The sequence below is a fragment of the Lutra lutra genome, chromosome 8 (assembly GCF_902655055.1).
Source record: "Lutra lutra chromosome 8, mLutLut1.2, whole genome shotgun sequence".
NCBI classification, from domain to species: Eukaryota; Metazoa; Chordata; class Mammalia; order Carnivora; family Mustelidae; genus Lutra; species Lutra lutra.
The window spans coordinates 97,258,617-97,276,740 of NC_062285.1; the positions used below are offsets into that span (position 1 = coordinate 97,258,617).

Consider the following 18,124-nt stretch of genomic DNA (forward strand, 5'->3'; position numbering starts at 1 on the left):
TGAGCAGCGAGTGCCACGAACCCAGTAGCAGTGTCTTGTTATGAAGCGCCCCTCTGGGGGCTGCTCATGGGCAGCTGAATCTCAGATTTATAGCTCATGCTTCCACCACCTTCGACTCTTCTGTTCTGGCCTTCGTTTCCCACAGCCCGCCCCCCCACCCAGGTCTTGGGGCAGTGGGGCGGGGGAGGAAGGCTAATCAGTACAATCACAAAATTGTGCTTCTTTGTCCCTGATGTGACCTGCCCCACAGGACTCACCCCTCCTGCCCCACCACCCCCCTGCTCAAGTCCTCTGTGTCCCCAAGGGAATGTTATTCATGCCCAGCAGCAGTCCTGGTCCTCCGTCGTGATGGGACAGGTGCCATTCTCTTTGCTCTTTTGTGGGTCTTTGGGGAGTTGTTTCTGGTCACTGCCACTGCCAAATTTAGTGGCTCGCCCACTGATAAGGACCAAAGATGCCACAGGTGGCTGTGAAAGATGCTGTGGCTACTACCTGCCACCCCTGCTGCTGGAAGTGACGGGCCCAGTGATGCATGCCAGCATTTGTCCTCCATGGACTCTGTGCTAAGGCAGCTCGGTTTGGGCAGCCTCTTCTTCCAAGAAGTTGGCCTTGATTGAATTCATGCCACTCGGATCAGGTGAGGATCTGAAAGTTGGACTTTACTATATTAAAAATACCCGCCGCCCCCGCCTCCCGCCACCAGGAGGCTGTATTGTTGTCCTAGAACCTAAAACGAGGACCTCTGCTTGCTTCCTCTAAGATGTGGACCTCTACTCTTGCTTCACTTGGTCTATCATTTAAAAGACCCTGGAGACTCAGCCCATAACCAGACGTGCTTGAATCCTAAGTGCGGGTAGATTTTAGAAAAAAATGTGAAAAATACACGCGAATGTAGGAGCACTTTCCGGACAGACTTCCTACTGTTCTCCAACAGTGTTTGGTACAATCCGACCTCCCAGGCAGAGTCAACCAACTCCTAGTGAGCCTTTTTAGAGATGCAAATATATCCCAGGATGCACAGAGCTCCACCTCAGCTCCACCTCAACGACCAAGTCCTCCCGGACAACTCTGTGCGCCTTATGCCGGAGAATTGGGGCTTGGCAGCTAACTTCTCAGCCTTCCAGTAGGCTGGCTTCTGTTTTTCTTTTGTGGCAAGAGCAAAACCAAAGAAGCAAAAAATTGAGAATAGCACTGCTCCTGAGAAGCACATAAACCTGAGAAATCTCCTCTCCCCTGCCTCAAAGATCTCTGACCTTCAAAGTCTTAGAACAATGCCCAATTATTTACGTCTGTATACGAATACTTCTTTAATGTGTTTTAGGTTTTTTATTCATGTCTTAGTCACAGACTTTCTGGAACAGACTGTTTTTTAAACAAACCAAATTTAGGGCATCTATTTAAATCACTTTTGAAATGCAAATAATTTTTTTTTTTTTTTGAGAATAGTGATTTACAAATGGCACCATTCCATTTCCATTCTGATGTTTGACAGGTCATTAAAATTATGTGCTCGTGTGATTAATTGTTGACCAGGGGACTAGAAGATGGAGAAAATGATAGGAGTGGTAAAAAGACAGAACAATGGTGTGTGTGTGTGTGTGTGTGTGTGTGTGTGTGTCTATGCACATAAACTGGAGTCGAGCTAGAGTAAGGTAGTAAAATGTTTTCCTCAGCCTACTCAGGGTTCCTGGCTGGGTCTCAAAATTAAACTGACAAAGGCAGATTGATAGGAACGAAGCACACAAATTTATTTGGTGTAAATTCTACAGGACACGGGACCCTTCATAAGGAAATGAAGACCAGAAGAGACAGATAAACCCGAGCATTTTTATGCTACGCTTGCTGGGAAGTGGACAGTCATGTAAAATACAACAGGTCAACAAGGAGGAGGGAAGTGTGGTAAACTGGGAGGAACCGAGTTCTGCCTGTTTGTTCAGGTTCTTCTCGGTGGTGTCACTTTTTCTTCAGAGAGAACAACGCTCCTTTCCTCCGGGTACAGGGAGGATGTCTCTCAAATGGGGGTTTTATGACCTGTTTCAGATGAGAAGAGCGAAGGGAAGAGGGTCCGTTTTGCTGTTTTCCCAGCTCCTCCAGCTTCATCGGTAAGGGATTCTGGTTCAAGACGGCAACCCGCAATTGGATGGGAACTCGAAACCTGGGCTTCTCCCCAAGGAGCAAAGAGTTCATACCCCACATTTGCACCAGCACCTGAGAGATGAGCCCCCAAAGTATCTGGCTTCGAAGACCATCAGGGCACCTATCCACCAGACCCTGGGGGCTCTGGCAGACTGAGTCTCTTAAAGGAACTGTGTGTCGACTTACCCGATCCAGGGCCAGAGCAAAACAGCCCTCTAAAAAGTTCCCAAACTTTATGAAAAAGAAGTTCATTTCCTAATTTTGAAGCGTTGGGCTAAGGAGGCAGGGGCCTGCAGGGATACCTTCCAGGGAGAGAAAACTACTGGATGCCATCTTCCTGTTTTCTCTCCACCTGGTTAAAGCCAACAGGTGCCATCCTTTTTACCTTTCCCGTGGGTGCCATGGCAATACTCCTCCCAGTGGGGTCCATCTTCCTTGCTCTCTCCCTCTTCCTTGCTAGCACTGGCAATCACTATCTTTAAAATTTCACCCTTTACATTTTCCTCTTTTTTTTTTCTTTTTTTTTAAAACCTTTTTTTTTTTTTTTCAGTGATTGCTATCTTTGTACTTCCTCTCTGCCTCACTCCCACTGGTAGGTGCCATCTTTATGCTCTTCCCTGCCACACTCAAGTGCCAGTGTCTCACAGAGGGGAGCTTCTACACAGGTCTGGTGACTTGGTTTTTATGTCTGGTGACCTGGTTTTTGTGGCTGCCACTTAGGAGACATCCTTTGATTGCCTGGATCTGGAGGTGGAGGTGGGGGTGGGGCCTTGTGTCCCTGGGTCCCGACGGACTGTAACAATTGGAGAGACAGTTTTCGGCAGACTCCCACACCTAGTGCACTAGGCAGACAGCGGGCTAAAACACACCCCAGTCTGTCTGAGAAGGAGGCATACTTGCTTTTCTGGGAGCTTTGGCCTGAAGAGCAGGATTCTGTTTTGGCACGCTTACAGACATTAAAGAGGCTCTTGGGGAACAGAGGCTGGTGAGCAGAATCTTTGCACTGTCCCTCTGCCTTGCCCCAGCTCCCCCTGTATGTTGCAGAAAAGAGCTTCCACCCTTCTCTGGTGCCCTGATTTTGGTGGCTGATGCCAGGGGACCCCTATCTCCGTGTTGCCAGCTCTGGTGGCCAGTTGGCTTATACTTGCAGGCAGCACCGGACAGTAGCCAACAGAGAAAGAGTTTGCCATCAGCTCGTGCCCCTGAGGCACAGCAAGACACCGCCGACCAAGGCGCTCCATCATTTTGCAAAGAGGCCTATTTGCTGATGAATGAACTGAGCCTTTCTGGGAGAGACCAACTTGCCGGTCCCCGAGCTTTAGTTTTTGGAAGAGGTTTCAGGTTCGGCACACGTTCCAAGGCTCCAGAGCTGCTCTCGGGGAAGGTGGGCAGAGGGACGTCATCTCTGTGCTCTCCCTCTGCAGGGCTACGGCCCACGGAGATGTCAGAAACGAGCTTCTGCACGTCTGGAGCCCGGGTTTCTGTGACTGCTGCCAAGGGGACACCGGACACCTCCGATCGCCCGGCTCTAAGGGCCAGCAAGGGTGACGCTTGCAGAAGGTGTATATTTGCATTCTTTAAGAGCCCAAAGGGTCTGACTTCCAATCAGCCTGAATCTAAGGTGCTGGTTGAGATTCTCTCCCTTGTGACACTGACTGGCCCTGGCACAGCCTCCACTCCCAGGAGTTATTAAAAATAAAATTGGGGGGTGCCTGGGTGGCTCGGTGGGTTAAAGCCTCTGCCTTCGGCTCAGGTCATGATCTCAGGGTTCTGGGATCGAGCCCCACATCGGGCTCTCTGCTCAGCGGGGAACCTGCTTCCTCCTTTCCCTTTGCCTGCCTCTCTACCTACTTGTGATCTCTCTGTCAAATAAATAACATCTTAAAAAATTAAATAAATAAATAAAATTGGTTGGGACACCTGGGTGGCTCGGTCGGTTAAGCGTCTGCTTTCAGCTCGAGTCACGATCCCGGGGTCCTGGGATGGAACCCTGCATGGGGCTCCCTGCTCAGCGGGGAGCCTGCTTTTCCATCTGCCTACCACTCCTACTGCTTGTGCTCTCTATCTCTCTCTCTGACAAATAAATAAAATCTCTTAAAAAATAATAAAATAAAATTGGCTGCTTGGACAATCACAAAAGGTTTATAGACCGCTAATAGCTAGGGCAAGTTTGAGTGATAAGGCCTATCCCCTAGGGTGGCCACTCTTCTGAGACGAGGAAAGGTGTCTGTTTCTTCCAAAGCATGGAGATGGAGGTAGCAAGAGTCGGGGGCGGGGTGGGGAGGTTCGGTGAAATGGGTGGAGTCAAAAGACACAAACTTCCAGGTATGAAATAAATAAGTCATAGAGATGTAACATACCACATGGTGACTGGATTAATTATACTGTGTTGCATATTTGGAAGTGGCTAAGACAGTAGATCTTAAAAGATCTCATAGCAAGAAAAAAAATTCCGTAACTATATATGGCGACAGATGTTCACTAGGTTTATTGTGATGAGCATAGCTCAGTATATATGAACATTGTGTCATTATGTTGTAAAGCCGCTACTAATATAACATATGTCAATTTTACCTCAGTAAAGGGGCACCTTGGGTGGCTCAGTTGGTTAAGTGTCTGCCTTCAGCTCAGGTCATGATCTTGGGGTCCTGGGATCGAGTCCCAGTTTGGGTTCCCCTCTTAGCGAGGAGTCTGCTTCTCCCTCTACCTCCCCACCCCCACTAGTGCTCTCTCTAATAAATAAAATCTTTTAAATTAAAAAAAATTATACCTCAAGAAAAATAGAAAAGGAAAAAATAAAATATTCACGATTCCATATTTGGGGTAACATGTCCTGAACTCCCACACTAGCCACACATCAAGGGGTCTTTATATTCTGTCTGTCTAACCCGCGGTGTCTGAGCAGGTTCCAAACTGTATTTATGAGCCTTTAACAGGAAGCTGATAGAGTATTTAACCCAGTTTAACAGGATTTGTGAAGTACCTATAATGTGTCTCTTGCACCCAACAGGGATCTAAAAAAGACAAATTCATTCAAAGGCAGCCGCCCACTCTGAGTTGCTTCCTTTAGCTGTTACTCTCAAGGACTCGGAACAGGAGGGATCAAGATCCACTTCAACCCCACTTTGGCTGCTACTTACATTCAGTCTCATATTTAACAAACTTTACCAGGACTAAGACAGTTTTGTGTATGTGGGTTTGCATTTTATCCATTCTCCCACCTCAAAAATAGCCCAGGATTATATAAGGAAGAGCCTCTCTCCAGTGGTCTGTTCCCAAGCAAAGAGAACTAACCGCCCCCTGGCAATAACCCGCCCCGTCAGCCCTGCTCAGTTCAGCAGCACCAGGGAAGGAGAGGGAGAAACTTTAAGAAGGCCCAGTCCTGTGCATTTGGCCATGTGCTCTGTCCCTGGCAGGATATGGAAGGAAAACAGAGCTCAAACCCAAGTCTGCATCTGTTTAGTGCCCTAAAGCAGGACTTCTCTGACCTTCACGTGCCTACCACTGCCCTCGGGATCTGGCCCCCACTGAACTGCAGGTTCAGATTCAGGAGGTCTGGAGTGGGGCCAGAGAACTTGGCTTTCTACGAACTCCTACGTGATGCTGATGCTGTTGGTCCGCACACCCTCTCCGAAGAGCAGGTCTTCAGTTTGCCAAGTGTTTTCCTGTGTCATCCCATTAATTCTTTTTTTTTTTTTTTAATTTAAGTTAGCCAACATATAGCACCTCAGTTTTTTTTTTTTAAGATTTTATTTATTTATTTATTTGACAGAGAGAGAGATCATAAGTAGGCAGAGAGGCAGGCAGAGAGAGAGCGGAAGCAGGTTCCCTGCTGAGTAGAGAGCCCAATGTGGGGCTCGATCCCAGGACCCCGGGATCATAACCTGAGCTGAAGGCAGAGGCTTTAACCCACTGAGGTACCCAGGCAGCCCAGTATCTCAGTTTTTGATGTGGTGTTCAGTGATTCATTAGTTGCATATAACACTCAGTGCTCATCACAACTCGTGCCCTCCTTAATGCCCAACCCCCAATTATCCCATCCCCCATCCCCCTCCCCTCTGAAACCCTCAGTTTGTTTCCCGGAGTCCAGAGTCCCTCATGGTTTGTTTCCCTCTTTCATTTCTTCCCATTTAGTTTTCCCTCCCTTCCCCTATGATCCTCTGTACTATTGCTTATGTCCCATGTATGAGTGAAACCATATGGTAATTGGCTTTCTCCGACTGACTTATTTCACTTATAGCATAATCCCCTCCAGTTCCAACCACATCGATGTAAGTGGTCAGTATTCATCCTTTCTGCATCCCATTCACTTCTTAGGACAGACCTATGAGGGGCTTGGCACATTCCCATTTTCCAGAAGCAGAGGCAGTTTCCGTGAGGAAAACGGGCTTATCTGCCCATTTGGCTTATTTGTGCAACCAGGAAGACCGATTCCCAGTCATCTGAATCTGAGTCCTGTGTTTCCGCCCACGTGACTGTGGCCCCCCTGCACACCTCAGTCCTCCACTCAGGACGTGGGTCACGAAAGGACGTACCAGGACTTTTCCCTTTCAGAGAGCTGGTTCTGCAGCACATGGCTGTGTGTTCCTCGTCCTTGAATCTTGTTCCATTTGCTCCTGATGAGGCTTGCTAGCATGTTCTGGTTGGTGATTCTTCATCCGACATACTGTCCCTCTCCACTTCATGCTTTAGCCACAGGTAGGTATAAAATTCCTGGCTTCTCCTACCTGAACTATAAATACAAGCTTTTCAGTGATGCTTGGAGGTCAAGTATGGGTGGGTGCACAGAGGACTGATCTATGTCAGATACATGGCATTGGAATGAGAGAGTGCGCATCTTCCTCTTGATAACACAACAAGAACAAGAGTACACACAAGAAGTCGGCGAAAGCATGAGGGGGAAACACAGGGACTTGGAGTTTCGAATCCACGTTCTGCCTCCTACCAATGAGTAAGTTACTCAACCTCTCTGTGCTTTGATTTTCTTGTATCTTAAAAGGAGAGATTATGGCTTTTGTGACAACTAAAATATATAACTCACGTTAATATTTAAAATATTTAACTACGTGCCCGGCACATAGTAAGTGCTCAATAGATGTCAGTTAGCCTCATGATTATGCATCATATCAACCTCCTTATTTTTAATATAGAGCCACAGAGGCCCAAAAGTCTTAAGTGATTTCAACATTCATTAACAAACTAGGATGAAGCTTTGGCTCTGCAGCAGACATGAACTAGTCGATGGACGGAGATCCACTGATTTTTCTTCTATTATGTTGCTCACCGCACTCACTGCCACTCTGGGCTTTCAACAGGTTTTTGATATTCTGGAACAGTTCCACGGGTGGGCGGGGCAGCAGTAATCCCCAAACCGTCTTCTTTCTCCATTTGTCTTCTTGGTCTGGAGGATCCCAGTGTGTGGCCTGAAGGCAAGGAACTCTGAGCTGAGCCACGGGTGCCTCAGAACGGGCTGGCGGGGGTCCCAGGCGTGCAGGTCAGGGGTGCTCTCACAGTCCATGGCTTGGGATGGCTCTCCCCAGGCACACGTTTCCAATCTCACCCGGAGACTGGAGACTGTTGGCTTTAGAACCAGCATTTACTGGCTGAAGTGAGTGCTGTCAGCATGTCCGTGACCAAGGATGGTAATAATCTAGTTAGCCTGGGCTGTGGGCCGGGGGCGTCGGTCCGCAGCTGACTCTCCTGCCCCATCACACAGTTCTCTACTGCAAAGCCTCTGCGTCCAGAGAACTCTCTGGCTCTGAGCTTTGGTACTCTTGTTTGGAGCAGCCTCGCCCCAGTCTTCAAATTTCAGGTAAGGTGTCTGGTGTATAACTGAGGGATAAGCAGAAGAAATAAAAACCTTTCCTTACTTGGGCGAAGCCAGGTATGTGCAAATAAACAATGAAGTAGTACAGATAACTTCACAAGAGGAATTGTGCAAACTCCTAGGGGGCTGGTCCCCATCTTTACAGACCCAAGACGTGCCTAACATTTCACTACTTTGTTCCCCTCTTCATTCAGAATGCAAATTTATGCTCATCGATGGCAATGTAAAAGGTATATTTTCCCAAAAAATGATAGCAAATGTTTGTCTCGTTGCAAAGTATTTCAATGGGTCATCAAATGACTTCCTTCAACAGGAGCTCCTGGATGTGAAGCCTGTGTGTGCAGAAAACCCAGAACGGTTGAAAACAGACCGTCATAAACAGGCTAGCCCAAGGGAATTCACTTCCCCAGTTACAGTGTTTCTGGATTGTCTGGGATAAAGGGCTCCAAATTGAGGAATGTGCAAGATGGGAGAAGCTGTGATCTTTTGTCTTTACACAGGGAATGAGGAATTAGTCATACTGACTTCCCAATGCACTGAGTTACAGAAGTAGACAAAATTCCATTTTTTTTTTTTAAAGTTATTTTATCAGAGTAATACATGCATGTGACTTTGGGAGTCGAATGGGCCCCACGAGCTCACGGTTGAGGATACCGTTCTCTCATACACATCCATTTCGCTCTCCAGCAGCAAGGAATTTCTGCTCTTCCAAGCTCCTTGTTCTTAAACGAGGCCCATGTTTCTAGAGAATACACTTATGTTGCTACTGTTCATCAATTTTAGATCTTACGATAAATGAAGATTTAGCCTACCTTCCACCGACCCGCATCCCACATTTTAACAATTTCTGTTCCATTTTCATTATTCTGAATGCAAATGTCCTTCACTACTGAGCTTAGAGGTGCGATTCTCTTTTCTGTAAATGTTTATTGTCACTGTTTCCTGCACTCTATTTCCCACAGCATTTGGGACATTTTCCACCAAGCACACTCTTCCCTTACTTCATTAGGTCGATGACCAGCATTTGCCAACTAGTGGTCAAGGGATGTCTCCACGAACTCTACTCTAGATCGGTTTTCTCTGGCTTCTGCCCAACCTCACTGAGCAGCAAAACGTGAGGCCTCACCCTGGCCCAAGTTTCCTAAGTGGGATGTAGAGATGGCACGCACAGAGAACAACAGAAATAAAGGCGAGAGGCAATCATGAGTAAGGCATCGCTTAGGAAGGATTTTCTGAGATCTTTGGATGGCGCCTGCTCTAAAATCTTACTCTAATGTGGGTGTGGATACCAAGTCAGGGGTTGGCTTTAGAATCACCGTGAGGGTTTTCCGTTCTCTTCATAACTACGGCATGGACGTCTGGACAGTTTAAACATCGATTTCATTCTGAAATGGATTATTTGGCTTATGAAACCTGGAATCTACCCCTTCCCCCTCCACCGTGTTTTACCATCAGGTGCCTTAATGAATGTGCCTTCCTCCTCCTCCTTCCCGTGTCGCTGTTGCAGAAAGGCAAGCAGCTGCCTGTGGTTGCACTCCAGCCTCTGGGCAGACCCCTGGAGTACTGAGCACGGAGCTACCCACACCTGTGCAACCGGACGTGGCCATCACGCGCTTTCACCCCTCCTTGGAAGTACGGAGTACACAGACGCGCGCACACATGGATCCTCTCTGGATTTTTCACTGAATCCTCTCTGATTCTTTTAAAGCCTTTTTTCCCAGGGAAAGAGAGAGAGAAAAAGCAAGAAACAGACTCTTTACTATGGAGAACACCCTGATGGTTCTCATAGGAGAGGTGGGTGGAGGGATGGGGGAAATGGGTGATAGGAGTTAAAGAGTAATCCTAACGGGGGAAAAAAATAGGAAAGGCAGTGATGAATGGAGGAACTGGCAGGGAAGGGATGACGGAGAGCTCAAAAACCATCCCTGTTGCATTTTTGGTTTCGAACCCAGGATATAGACAAACATATAATAAGCATTGCAATTTACTGCAGATCATAAGCTAAGGACGTGGAAAGAAAAGTGCTGGTAAGTCATTTTAATAAAATCGGAGAATTTCTCTGTTTCAGTTCCCCTGTTAATGTCCCTGCCGGGCAAGGGAAGCACTGAAGAGATCTGTACGTGGCCAGTGGAGACTCCTGAACTTTCTCCCACGCTCATCACTGGTATTTAGTCCAGTACAACATGAACTGAGATTTCCTTTCTGAAACTTTCCATTTAAAAGGCATGAATTCCAAGCAGGAAAAGCAAAGTCTAGAAGTACATTCAAATCATGTGTAAAAGGAAAAGAAACGTGTCACTAGTCATCGTCATTAGTATACGGAGAGATAGAATTTGTGATCCATAAACCAAATGGGGGTAGTCTACGGAGGATCCAAAGGTCAAAAAATTGTCAGTGAGTGTTTAGCTTTGTTCTTAGAAGCTGACATTGTAAGCACAGGTCCCACTCAGCTGGTGTAACCGCAGATCTGGAGACGGCTGAGAATATCAACTGGAACCACAGGCCTTGCTCTGACTCCTGGATTGCCAAGAACATGGCTGATTAGAATCGGGTTTCCCATGTAAGATTTCCTACAGGGAGCAAATATTTTTTTTAAAAAGATTTTATTTATTTATTTGACAGACAGATCACAAGTAGGCAGAGAGGCAGGCAGAGAGAGAGAGAGGGAGAAGCAGGCTCCCTGCTGAGCAGAGAGCCTGATGTGGGGCTCGATCCCAGGACCCCAGGCTCATGACCTGAGCCGAAGGCAGAGGCTTTAACCTACTGAGCCACCCAGGCGCCCCCAGGGAGCAAATATTTGATCAATTGTCATAAACATCCCAGTCAGCCTGGCCGCTTTGGTTCTTGATGTCAATGAACCGGCCTTTGGTCTGTACGACCACTTCCTTGAGGGGTGGGTTTGCATGAGGCTGACCACCAGAGAGCTGCCATGTTATGGTGCTCTATCAAAATCACATTAATTAACCTGCACATTTCAGGGTGTCTCCTCACACCCTTTCTGCCTACAGGCCTCCTCCCGCCATTTGCAGAGCTGATGGTAAAGGTACAAATGGAAGACTCAAGCCTGTGTCTTATTCCCCTCTTCTTCCCCTTGACAGCTCTAGTCTTCACATCAGGAACCACGTGAGCATCCATGAGGACACCTCAGCCCTCAAGTCCAAGTTCTGTCCCAGTTCCTGCCTTCTGCCGAATAGCCACTCCTTGGCCGTCTCGCAGGCCCAGGGGTGTGCAAAGGGCAATGGTTACCTTTGGGAGGACAGACCCAAGTTGGAAGTCCAAACAGGATCTGGTCCTTGCTACAGGCCATATGAGGAGGGTGATCTACGGTGAGGGGCTAACTTCAGGACAGATATGTCTTCTGGCTTTATGGGCTCCTCACTATGTGGAGGGAGTTTTGCCAGAGGAAGGGCCTAGCATGGGGGACCTAGTTCTAAGGAAGGCAGTGCCCATGTGGCTGTCCGTTTCCCACTCTGGGGACATTCTGGAGTGACCATATTACCTCTTTGGATGATCCCTCTATCTCAGCTCACTAAAACTACAATATTTTTTTCCAGAATGTAATTTGCCAAATTGTGGCCCAAAGGGGATCTGACTCAGGCCTGTGGACCATAAGCAAAGCCATATCTTGGTTGAAATCGCTCTCTAGAGAACTACAAGAAACTTTGGGGTTTTCTATTAATATTTATAGCAGTTTCTCAGGCAACTGGACTGAATTCTGAACTATGTAGAAATGCAGTTTGAGGTCAAAGCCTCATCTGTCTTAATTACAGGGTCAAGGACACAGAAGACTTTACTTAACTGCTAATGGAAGTCCTTAATCTGACTGATCCTGAACAATTTGGCCCAGAGAAATTAGCGCCCGATGTCAGCCAATGACATTCAAACAGTTTTAAAATAATCTAAGCTTCCAGAGCTCTGTGCTTGGCTGCTGGAAGAGAGAATTTGAAAGGAATGACGTGGAACTTACTCGCTTATAAATATGCCTTGGGGCAGAACCGTGGCAGGAGTGATCTCATTTTTTTCCAAGAGATTTCACTGCTGTTTCTTAAACACTCCATCCGGTCTTGCTAATAGAACAAAGCCACAGAGCTGCATTAAGAGAGGGGTAGGAAAGGATTTTAATCTCCTCAGCCAGCTGGTCTGTCATCTACATTATACAGGGGGAGGAGGGAGAGAAAAACGTAAACCATAATGCGACACAGAGAGGAATGCGATGTGATTACCCGATAGAGGAGGCCTTAAAGGGAAACGGATGGGGAATCTCGACAGAGTTCTGGGAGGGATGAACAGTGGGCCCTTCTGATAATCTCGAAATGGCCAAGCACTGTGGGCAGGAGGAGGACTGGCCTCCTTGGTTGTTAATTTCATTTTATTTCTAGTCAATCATTCACTGAGCAAACATTGAAGGCTGGACCAAGTGCAAGGCACTGTTTAATAAGGGACCATTTCTTTCTTTCTTTCTTTTTTAATATTTTATTTATTTTTACAGACAGAGATCACAAGTAGGCAAAGAGGTAGGCAGAGAGAGAGAGGAGGAAGCAGGCTCCCCGCTGAGCAGGGCTCAGTCCCAGGACCCTGGCATCATGACCTGAGCCAAGGGTAGAGGCTTTAACCACCCAGGCGCCCCAATAAGGGACCATTTCTAAAGATCTTTTTCCTTCACCTCCTTTCTTATCATTTCTTATGTCCATCTTCAGCCGCATACGGGGGGAGGTAGTATCACATAATCGTGGAGCCACACAGACCATGTAACCACATCATGTGGCGACTCGGAGCCTCGGTGTCCCCATCTGTAAAGCAGGGATAGTAGCGGTGCTTGGCTTACACTGGCAACTCGGCACACACTGAGCTCCCAGTAAGTGTTCAATAGGAGTCATGTTATGAGAAAGATAATAATAATTTGCGTCACAGGCGGCTGCAGCTCACTGGGAGCCACCTAAAGGACAAAGTGGCATTCGGCAGAAACAAAACAAGGATGTTTGTACCTTCCAGTGTTTTGCATTTCTTGAGCATGAAGAGACCACCAGCATCAACTGAGCCCATACCATGCGAGGATATCAGGGAAACTTCTGATCCATGATATCTGTTGGGGAGAAAAAAAACAGTTTTCATTTACCCTCTGAAGTTCAGTGGCTAAGGCCCCCCAAAATAAACTGATAAGAGACAGATTGGGGAGAAAGGGTTATTTCATATGAATATGGGGGGGGCGCTCACAGAAATGAAGTGATATTTCCAAAGAGGCAGTCAGACCGGAAGGCTTCTAGACCGTTTTAACGAAGAGTGATAAATGTGGAGATACGACATGACAAAAGAAAAAAGAATTTGAGCTTGTGGGAAGTTAAAATATATGCGGGAAACTAATGGAAGATAAGGGTTGTTCATTTTAGTAAGGTCTGTGTTGCAGATTCCTCTCGGTGCCATCACTGGACTGATAAGAACCTAGCATTGTCTCAGGTGATTAAGTCATTCTACCCCTCCTGGCATGAGATCGGGCGCAGGGGGGCACCCGCACAAAAGGAAATTTACACTCTGCTTTGAGGCGGGTGGAGGGAAGGTAGAGAGCTTTGTTCTGTGTCATTTCTCAGTTGCCTTTAGCTCAAAATAATCCTTATGTCAAAGTGGCATATTTTGAGTGGCATATTATTATCGGCATCGTATTATTTAATACGTCCTCACACAATACTCCATAAATTGGGTACTCTTGTAATGTCCATTTTATATTTGGGTAAACAGAGGTTTCAAGAGGTAAAGAATTTGCCATGTTTACACAGATGGTAAGTGGTGGAGCTGGGAATCAAATCCAGGTTTCACGAGTCTCAAACCAGCACCCTCCAACCTCCCTGAAACTCTGTGGACACAGAGGTGGCAGAGATCCTGAAACCACCAGGATTACAAATAAATTACAGTTCTAGCCATCAGAGGAGGGAGAAAACTGCTCAGGAGCTGGGCCCTGGCCTCTGTTTGCTTATTGTTTGAAGGAATGCGTCACATAGTGCCAGATGACAGGCTTCTCTTATAGTAAGAAGGGAAGCGTGTGCTGAAATTCTGAAGTAAACCTCCGAATCACTTTTAACTGTGGTTTCCATAGTGACCACCCTCCTTGGTTTGCCCCGACTGGAGGTCAGGCACTTGGTCTTTGCACGTGGCCGAGTCCTTGTGCATTGAAGTGGCTCCCTGGTTGTCAAATGAGAAAATTTTGGTAGATTGGTGCTCCTCTCTGTAGATGAGACAGAAACTGCTACACATCTGGAGAAAAACAATTAGGGCCATCAAAAACCGTTAGGGTGGGCTAATCAGGTTTTATAAGGTAACCAGTATGTGCAAAACGAGCAAATAGAAACTAGTTGCAGAATCTGGCCATACATGGGTATTTGGTTTTTTTAACTCAACAAATCTAAATTCACAAAGCCTAACTTCAACTCATCCAACTCCGTTCTCAAGCAACTGGCTCTTTGGTTCTGACTGTAAATTTATCACAAGTGTTGATGACTTCGTTTGCCTCCCTCCAGAATTCACCGACAGTCCTTTGGGTTTCCCACTGAATGACCCTAAATGTGCTTCCTCTTGGGGGATGGGATTCTGAAAGCATTCCAAGGTGGTGAGCCATTTGCAGATTTGTTCCTGGTCAAACAGGTCCAGGCCCCACTCACCCATACAGTCATAGGGGACTAACATCGCTCCGCTGGACCAAATATGAAGTAAATTCAGACACTGAGGCACAGAAACATATGGGCAAGTAATTTTTACCTCCACACAAGGATTTTTCTCCTCAGGATAAAGTGTAAGCTCCTTTACACAGTTCTCCAGTGTCCAGCCCTACAGCTGCACGTCTTCATGAAGCTTCCTTATTCTCTGAAGCTCTCCTTATTCCCTCCAGGCAGAGTAGCATCTGCTTGTCTCTCCTCTTCTGTTCCCATGTAATACTCAATGGGCAGTTCTCTAAATGTCCTTACCAGTTATGTGTTGGGCTTAAGTGCCTGGGGATTCTGGAGCTGGATTGCTTAGGTCATAATCCTGGTTCGAATACCCCACAGCTATGTCATATCTTCCCTAAGAGAATATAAGGGGCCGGGGCGCCTGGGCCTGTCTTTGGCCCAGGTCATGATCTCAGGGTCCAGGGATAGAGCCCCACATCGGGCTCTCTACTCAGCGGGAAGCTTGCTACCCCCCATCCCCCGACCTGCCTCTCTGCCTATTTGTGATCTCTGTCTGTCAAATAAATAAAATCTTTGAAAAAAAGAAGAAGAATATAAGGGGCTCATGGCAGAGATCTTGGCTTGAGCCCTTTTCCTATTGTGCTACCAATCTTGCTGTCCCATCCCCTGTGAACAGGGCCTATTTGTAGACCTACCTTAGAATTCATGTGTTACCTCTCTGCTCTCACTCTCTTCAGAAGACCGATATTCCCTTGACCTACCTACTATGCTCAGACTTCAGGCCTTTGCCCGCCCTGCAATTATGCTGGAATCTCAGACTTCCTAAATCTTCTGTATTCTAACTATGCCTCATCAGGATTATGACATAAACAAACAATCCAGTGACTGACCCCTTCTCTTTTCTGGATTTGGGAAATATCTGGTGCTTAAAGACAGATAAAGGAATTGTAAATAATTCATTCAACTGAATTAGAAAGTAAAATCTATTCCCTGGCTACTATAAAATATAGTTCAAAATCTGTACTGTCTTGTTTTTGCTCTTCTGAGAGGCGGTCTGAAGGGTTAACTGTTGACAAAAGCCCTTCATTCAAATGAATGGACTCTGAAGAGTTTGTGAAAAGAATATTAAATCCAGATGTCCCACTAAGATGTTGTCCTTGAGCTAATGGGAAAATAAAAACAATATAATTTAACAGAGTCAAAATGTACATAAACAGAGAACAGAAAGGATTAAAGGCTTTTAGACAATAGCTTGAGTTATGGTCCCATTTCTTCCACTTAATAAATATACGACCAGGGACGCCTGGGTGGCTCAGCTGGTTAAGCAGCTGCCTTCGGCTCAGGTCATGATCCCAGTGTCCTGGGATCGAGTCCCACATCGGGCTCCTTGCTCATCTGGGAGCCTGCTTCTCCCTCTGCCTCTGCCTGCCATTCTGTCTGCCTGTGCTCGCTCTCTCTCCCTCTCTCTCTCTCTGACAAATAAATAAATAAAATCTTTAAAAAATAAATAAATAAATAAATAAATATATGACCATGGGCAAATCACCTAATTTCTCAGTGTTCCCTTCTGCATAATGGGATTAATAATAAACTCCTCTATCACTATTACACTGAACTGGGACAATGATCACACTGGCTGATGTATAGTTGCTTTGTTACATACATGAGGTTGTGTTATTATTATTATTCTTTCTAAGTGATCCGGGAGGTGAAATCTAATTTCTTAGTGGGACTTTTACACAATATATGGTAATGATTGAGATCCAACATCCTTGAGAAACTCAAGTTTAATTCTTTGTGAAATGGCCATATTTATTTTGTGGGCAAAGAAAGTAATGTCTGAACTTACGGAGTCTATTCTGGCTACTTTCAAGTTTAGATTGACAACTCTAATTAGATTAGGAAAAAATAATGTAATATAACTACATAATTATAATTCTTCTAACAGATGAATGAAATAGAACAGAAAAGCAAGTGGGGGTATTGAATCCAGGTTTGGATGTTGGGTCAAATGTTCTTTAGGTTTGTTCTTATATATTGGTCTTGAACTTACCCCATCCTGCTCAGCTTTGGGTTTCTCTGCTTTAACATCATATATAACTTATTTTCAGACTCCTTACTGTCAGAGCTGTCCGAGCTGTCAGAGCCATCAGAGCTGTCAGAGCCGTGAGAGCCGCCAGCGGCCCTGCTGCCCCAAGCCACGGCCTCGCCAAGCGGCCTTGCGGGAGCAGCGTCATTCCGGGGAGCAGCTTCATTCCCGGAGCGGCTTCCTAGACGTGAGGCCTCCTCGGTGAGTGGCCTAGTCAGGAGCAGCATCGTCTGGGGAGAGGCTTCGTCTGGAGCAGCCCTGTCAGGGAACTTCCTCGTCCAGAGCGGCCACGTTGGGAGCGGCCTTGCCGGGGTCGTTGTCGTCACCTTTTCGTAAGAGACAGCCGTTACCAGTTAGTTTGGTTTCTGATGCTTGGCGTGAAATAAAGCTTTGTTTGACCTTCACTTTGTATCAGTCTCGCTCCTTTGATCACGGACCCTAACACTTACCATGGTGTGAACTTAGATTCTTAGACGCCATGGAATTTGTTTCTCTACAAGGTACCCCTTAGCAAGATAGCTGAGGTCTTCCCATTGATAGCCACTATGTTGACATTTGCACTGATGTCGTGACGGTAATCTGGGTAACAGTGACAGTTCCATAGCAGTAATCAAGGGAGTGACACCAGACTGTACTCATAATCATTGATTGTATTCTTTTCCACCGTTAACTTCCAATCTCGACTCCCTGAATACCTCCACGTAGGCAGGGGCTCACACAGGATGGTCACGTGGTATTTCTGGGATGCTGGACCACTGAGGTACTGAGTGCAGGCATGTCAGTGAAGCCAGAACATCTGGACTCTGGTTTGGGCAACGCAGGACTCAGGAGGAACTGGGGCAAACTAGAGATTGAAGGACCTTCTCCCCATTCTGGGCTCTAATCCAGATTCTGGGCAGATTCAGCCTCCAATAATGTCTAAAATGAAACTCTGCACCAGACAGGTGGGATGGGAGCTTAGGGAAAAAACGAAGTTGATTTAAAGGAAATGAGAAAATGCCAAGGGAATAATTCTGGGATACTCGAGTTTGTGGGTGGAGAGGAATATCTGCTGCTATGATAATGGGCACTACATTTCTGTTCTCCCCATTTTGGGGACAGCTTATTTTATGGAAGACGGTCATTGAAGTCTACGTCTGTGTGGCATTTCTTTTGTCCTAAAGCCAAGTTGAAGTTTATTATGCTCTGCTGAGCCATTAATGTGTTGCAGGATGTTTTTAAGGCAATTGATCACATCACAGAAAGAGCAGGATCAGAATTTGGAAAACCTTTGGCACAGTCTTTGGAGAATGGACGAATATGAGAAGAAAGGAGTCTAACAGGGGACAAAGCAAATTGCTAAAAGAAGAGTAAATGGGATAGAGAAGATTGAGTTTGAATATGACATTAGCTACTTAGTCACTGGATCAAAGAGGA

The 18,124-nt window shown here is 46.3% G+C and overlaps 1 protein-coding gene across 9 annotated transcripts in view; it reads right to left on the minus strand.

The window, feature by feature from the left end:
- Positions 1 to 6,331: 6,331 nt before the first annotated feature.
- The window catches only part of LOC125107889 (uncharacterized), a 199,417-nt gene continuing 187,624 nt past the window's right edge, over positions 6,332 to 18,124 (minus strand). For 2 of the 9 annotated variants that reach the window (XR_007129695.1, XR_007129690.1), the window contains one exon: positions 16,913 to 17,034. Coding sequence is in view for 3 of the 9 variants with exons in the window: in XM_047743360.1 (XP_047599316.1) it covers positions 7,787 to 7,968; positions 12,949 to 13,046; positions 16,673 to 17,034 (642 nt within the window). In the remaining 6 variants the exon portion in view is untranslated. The other 7 variants (XR_007129697.1, XR_007129696.1, XM_047743360.1 and 4 more) reach the window with 7 other exon arrangements.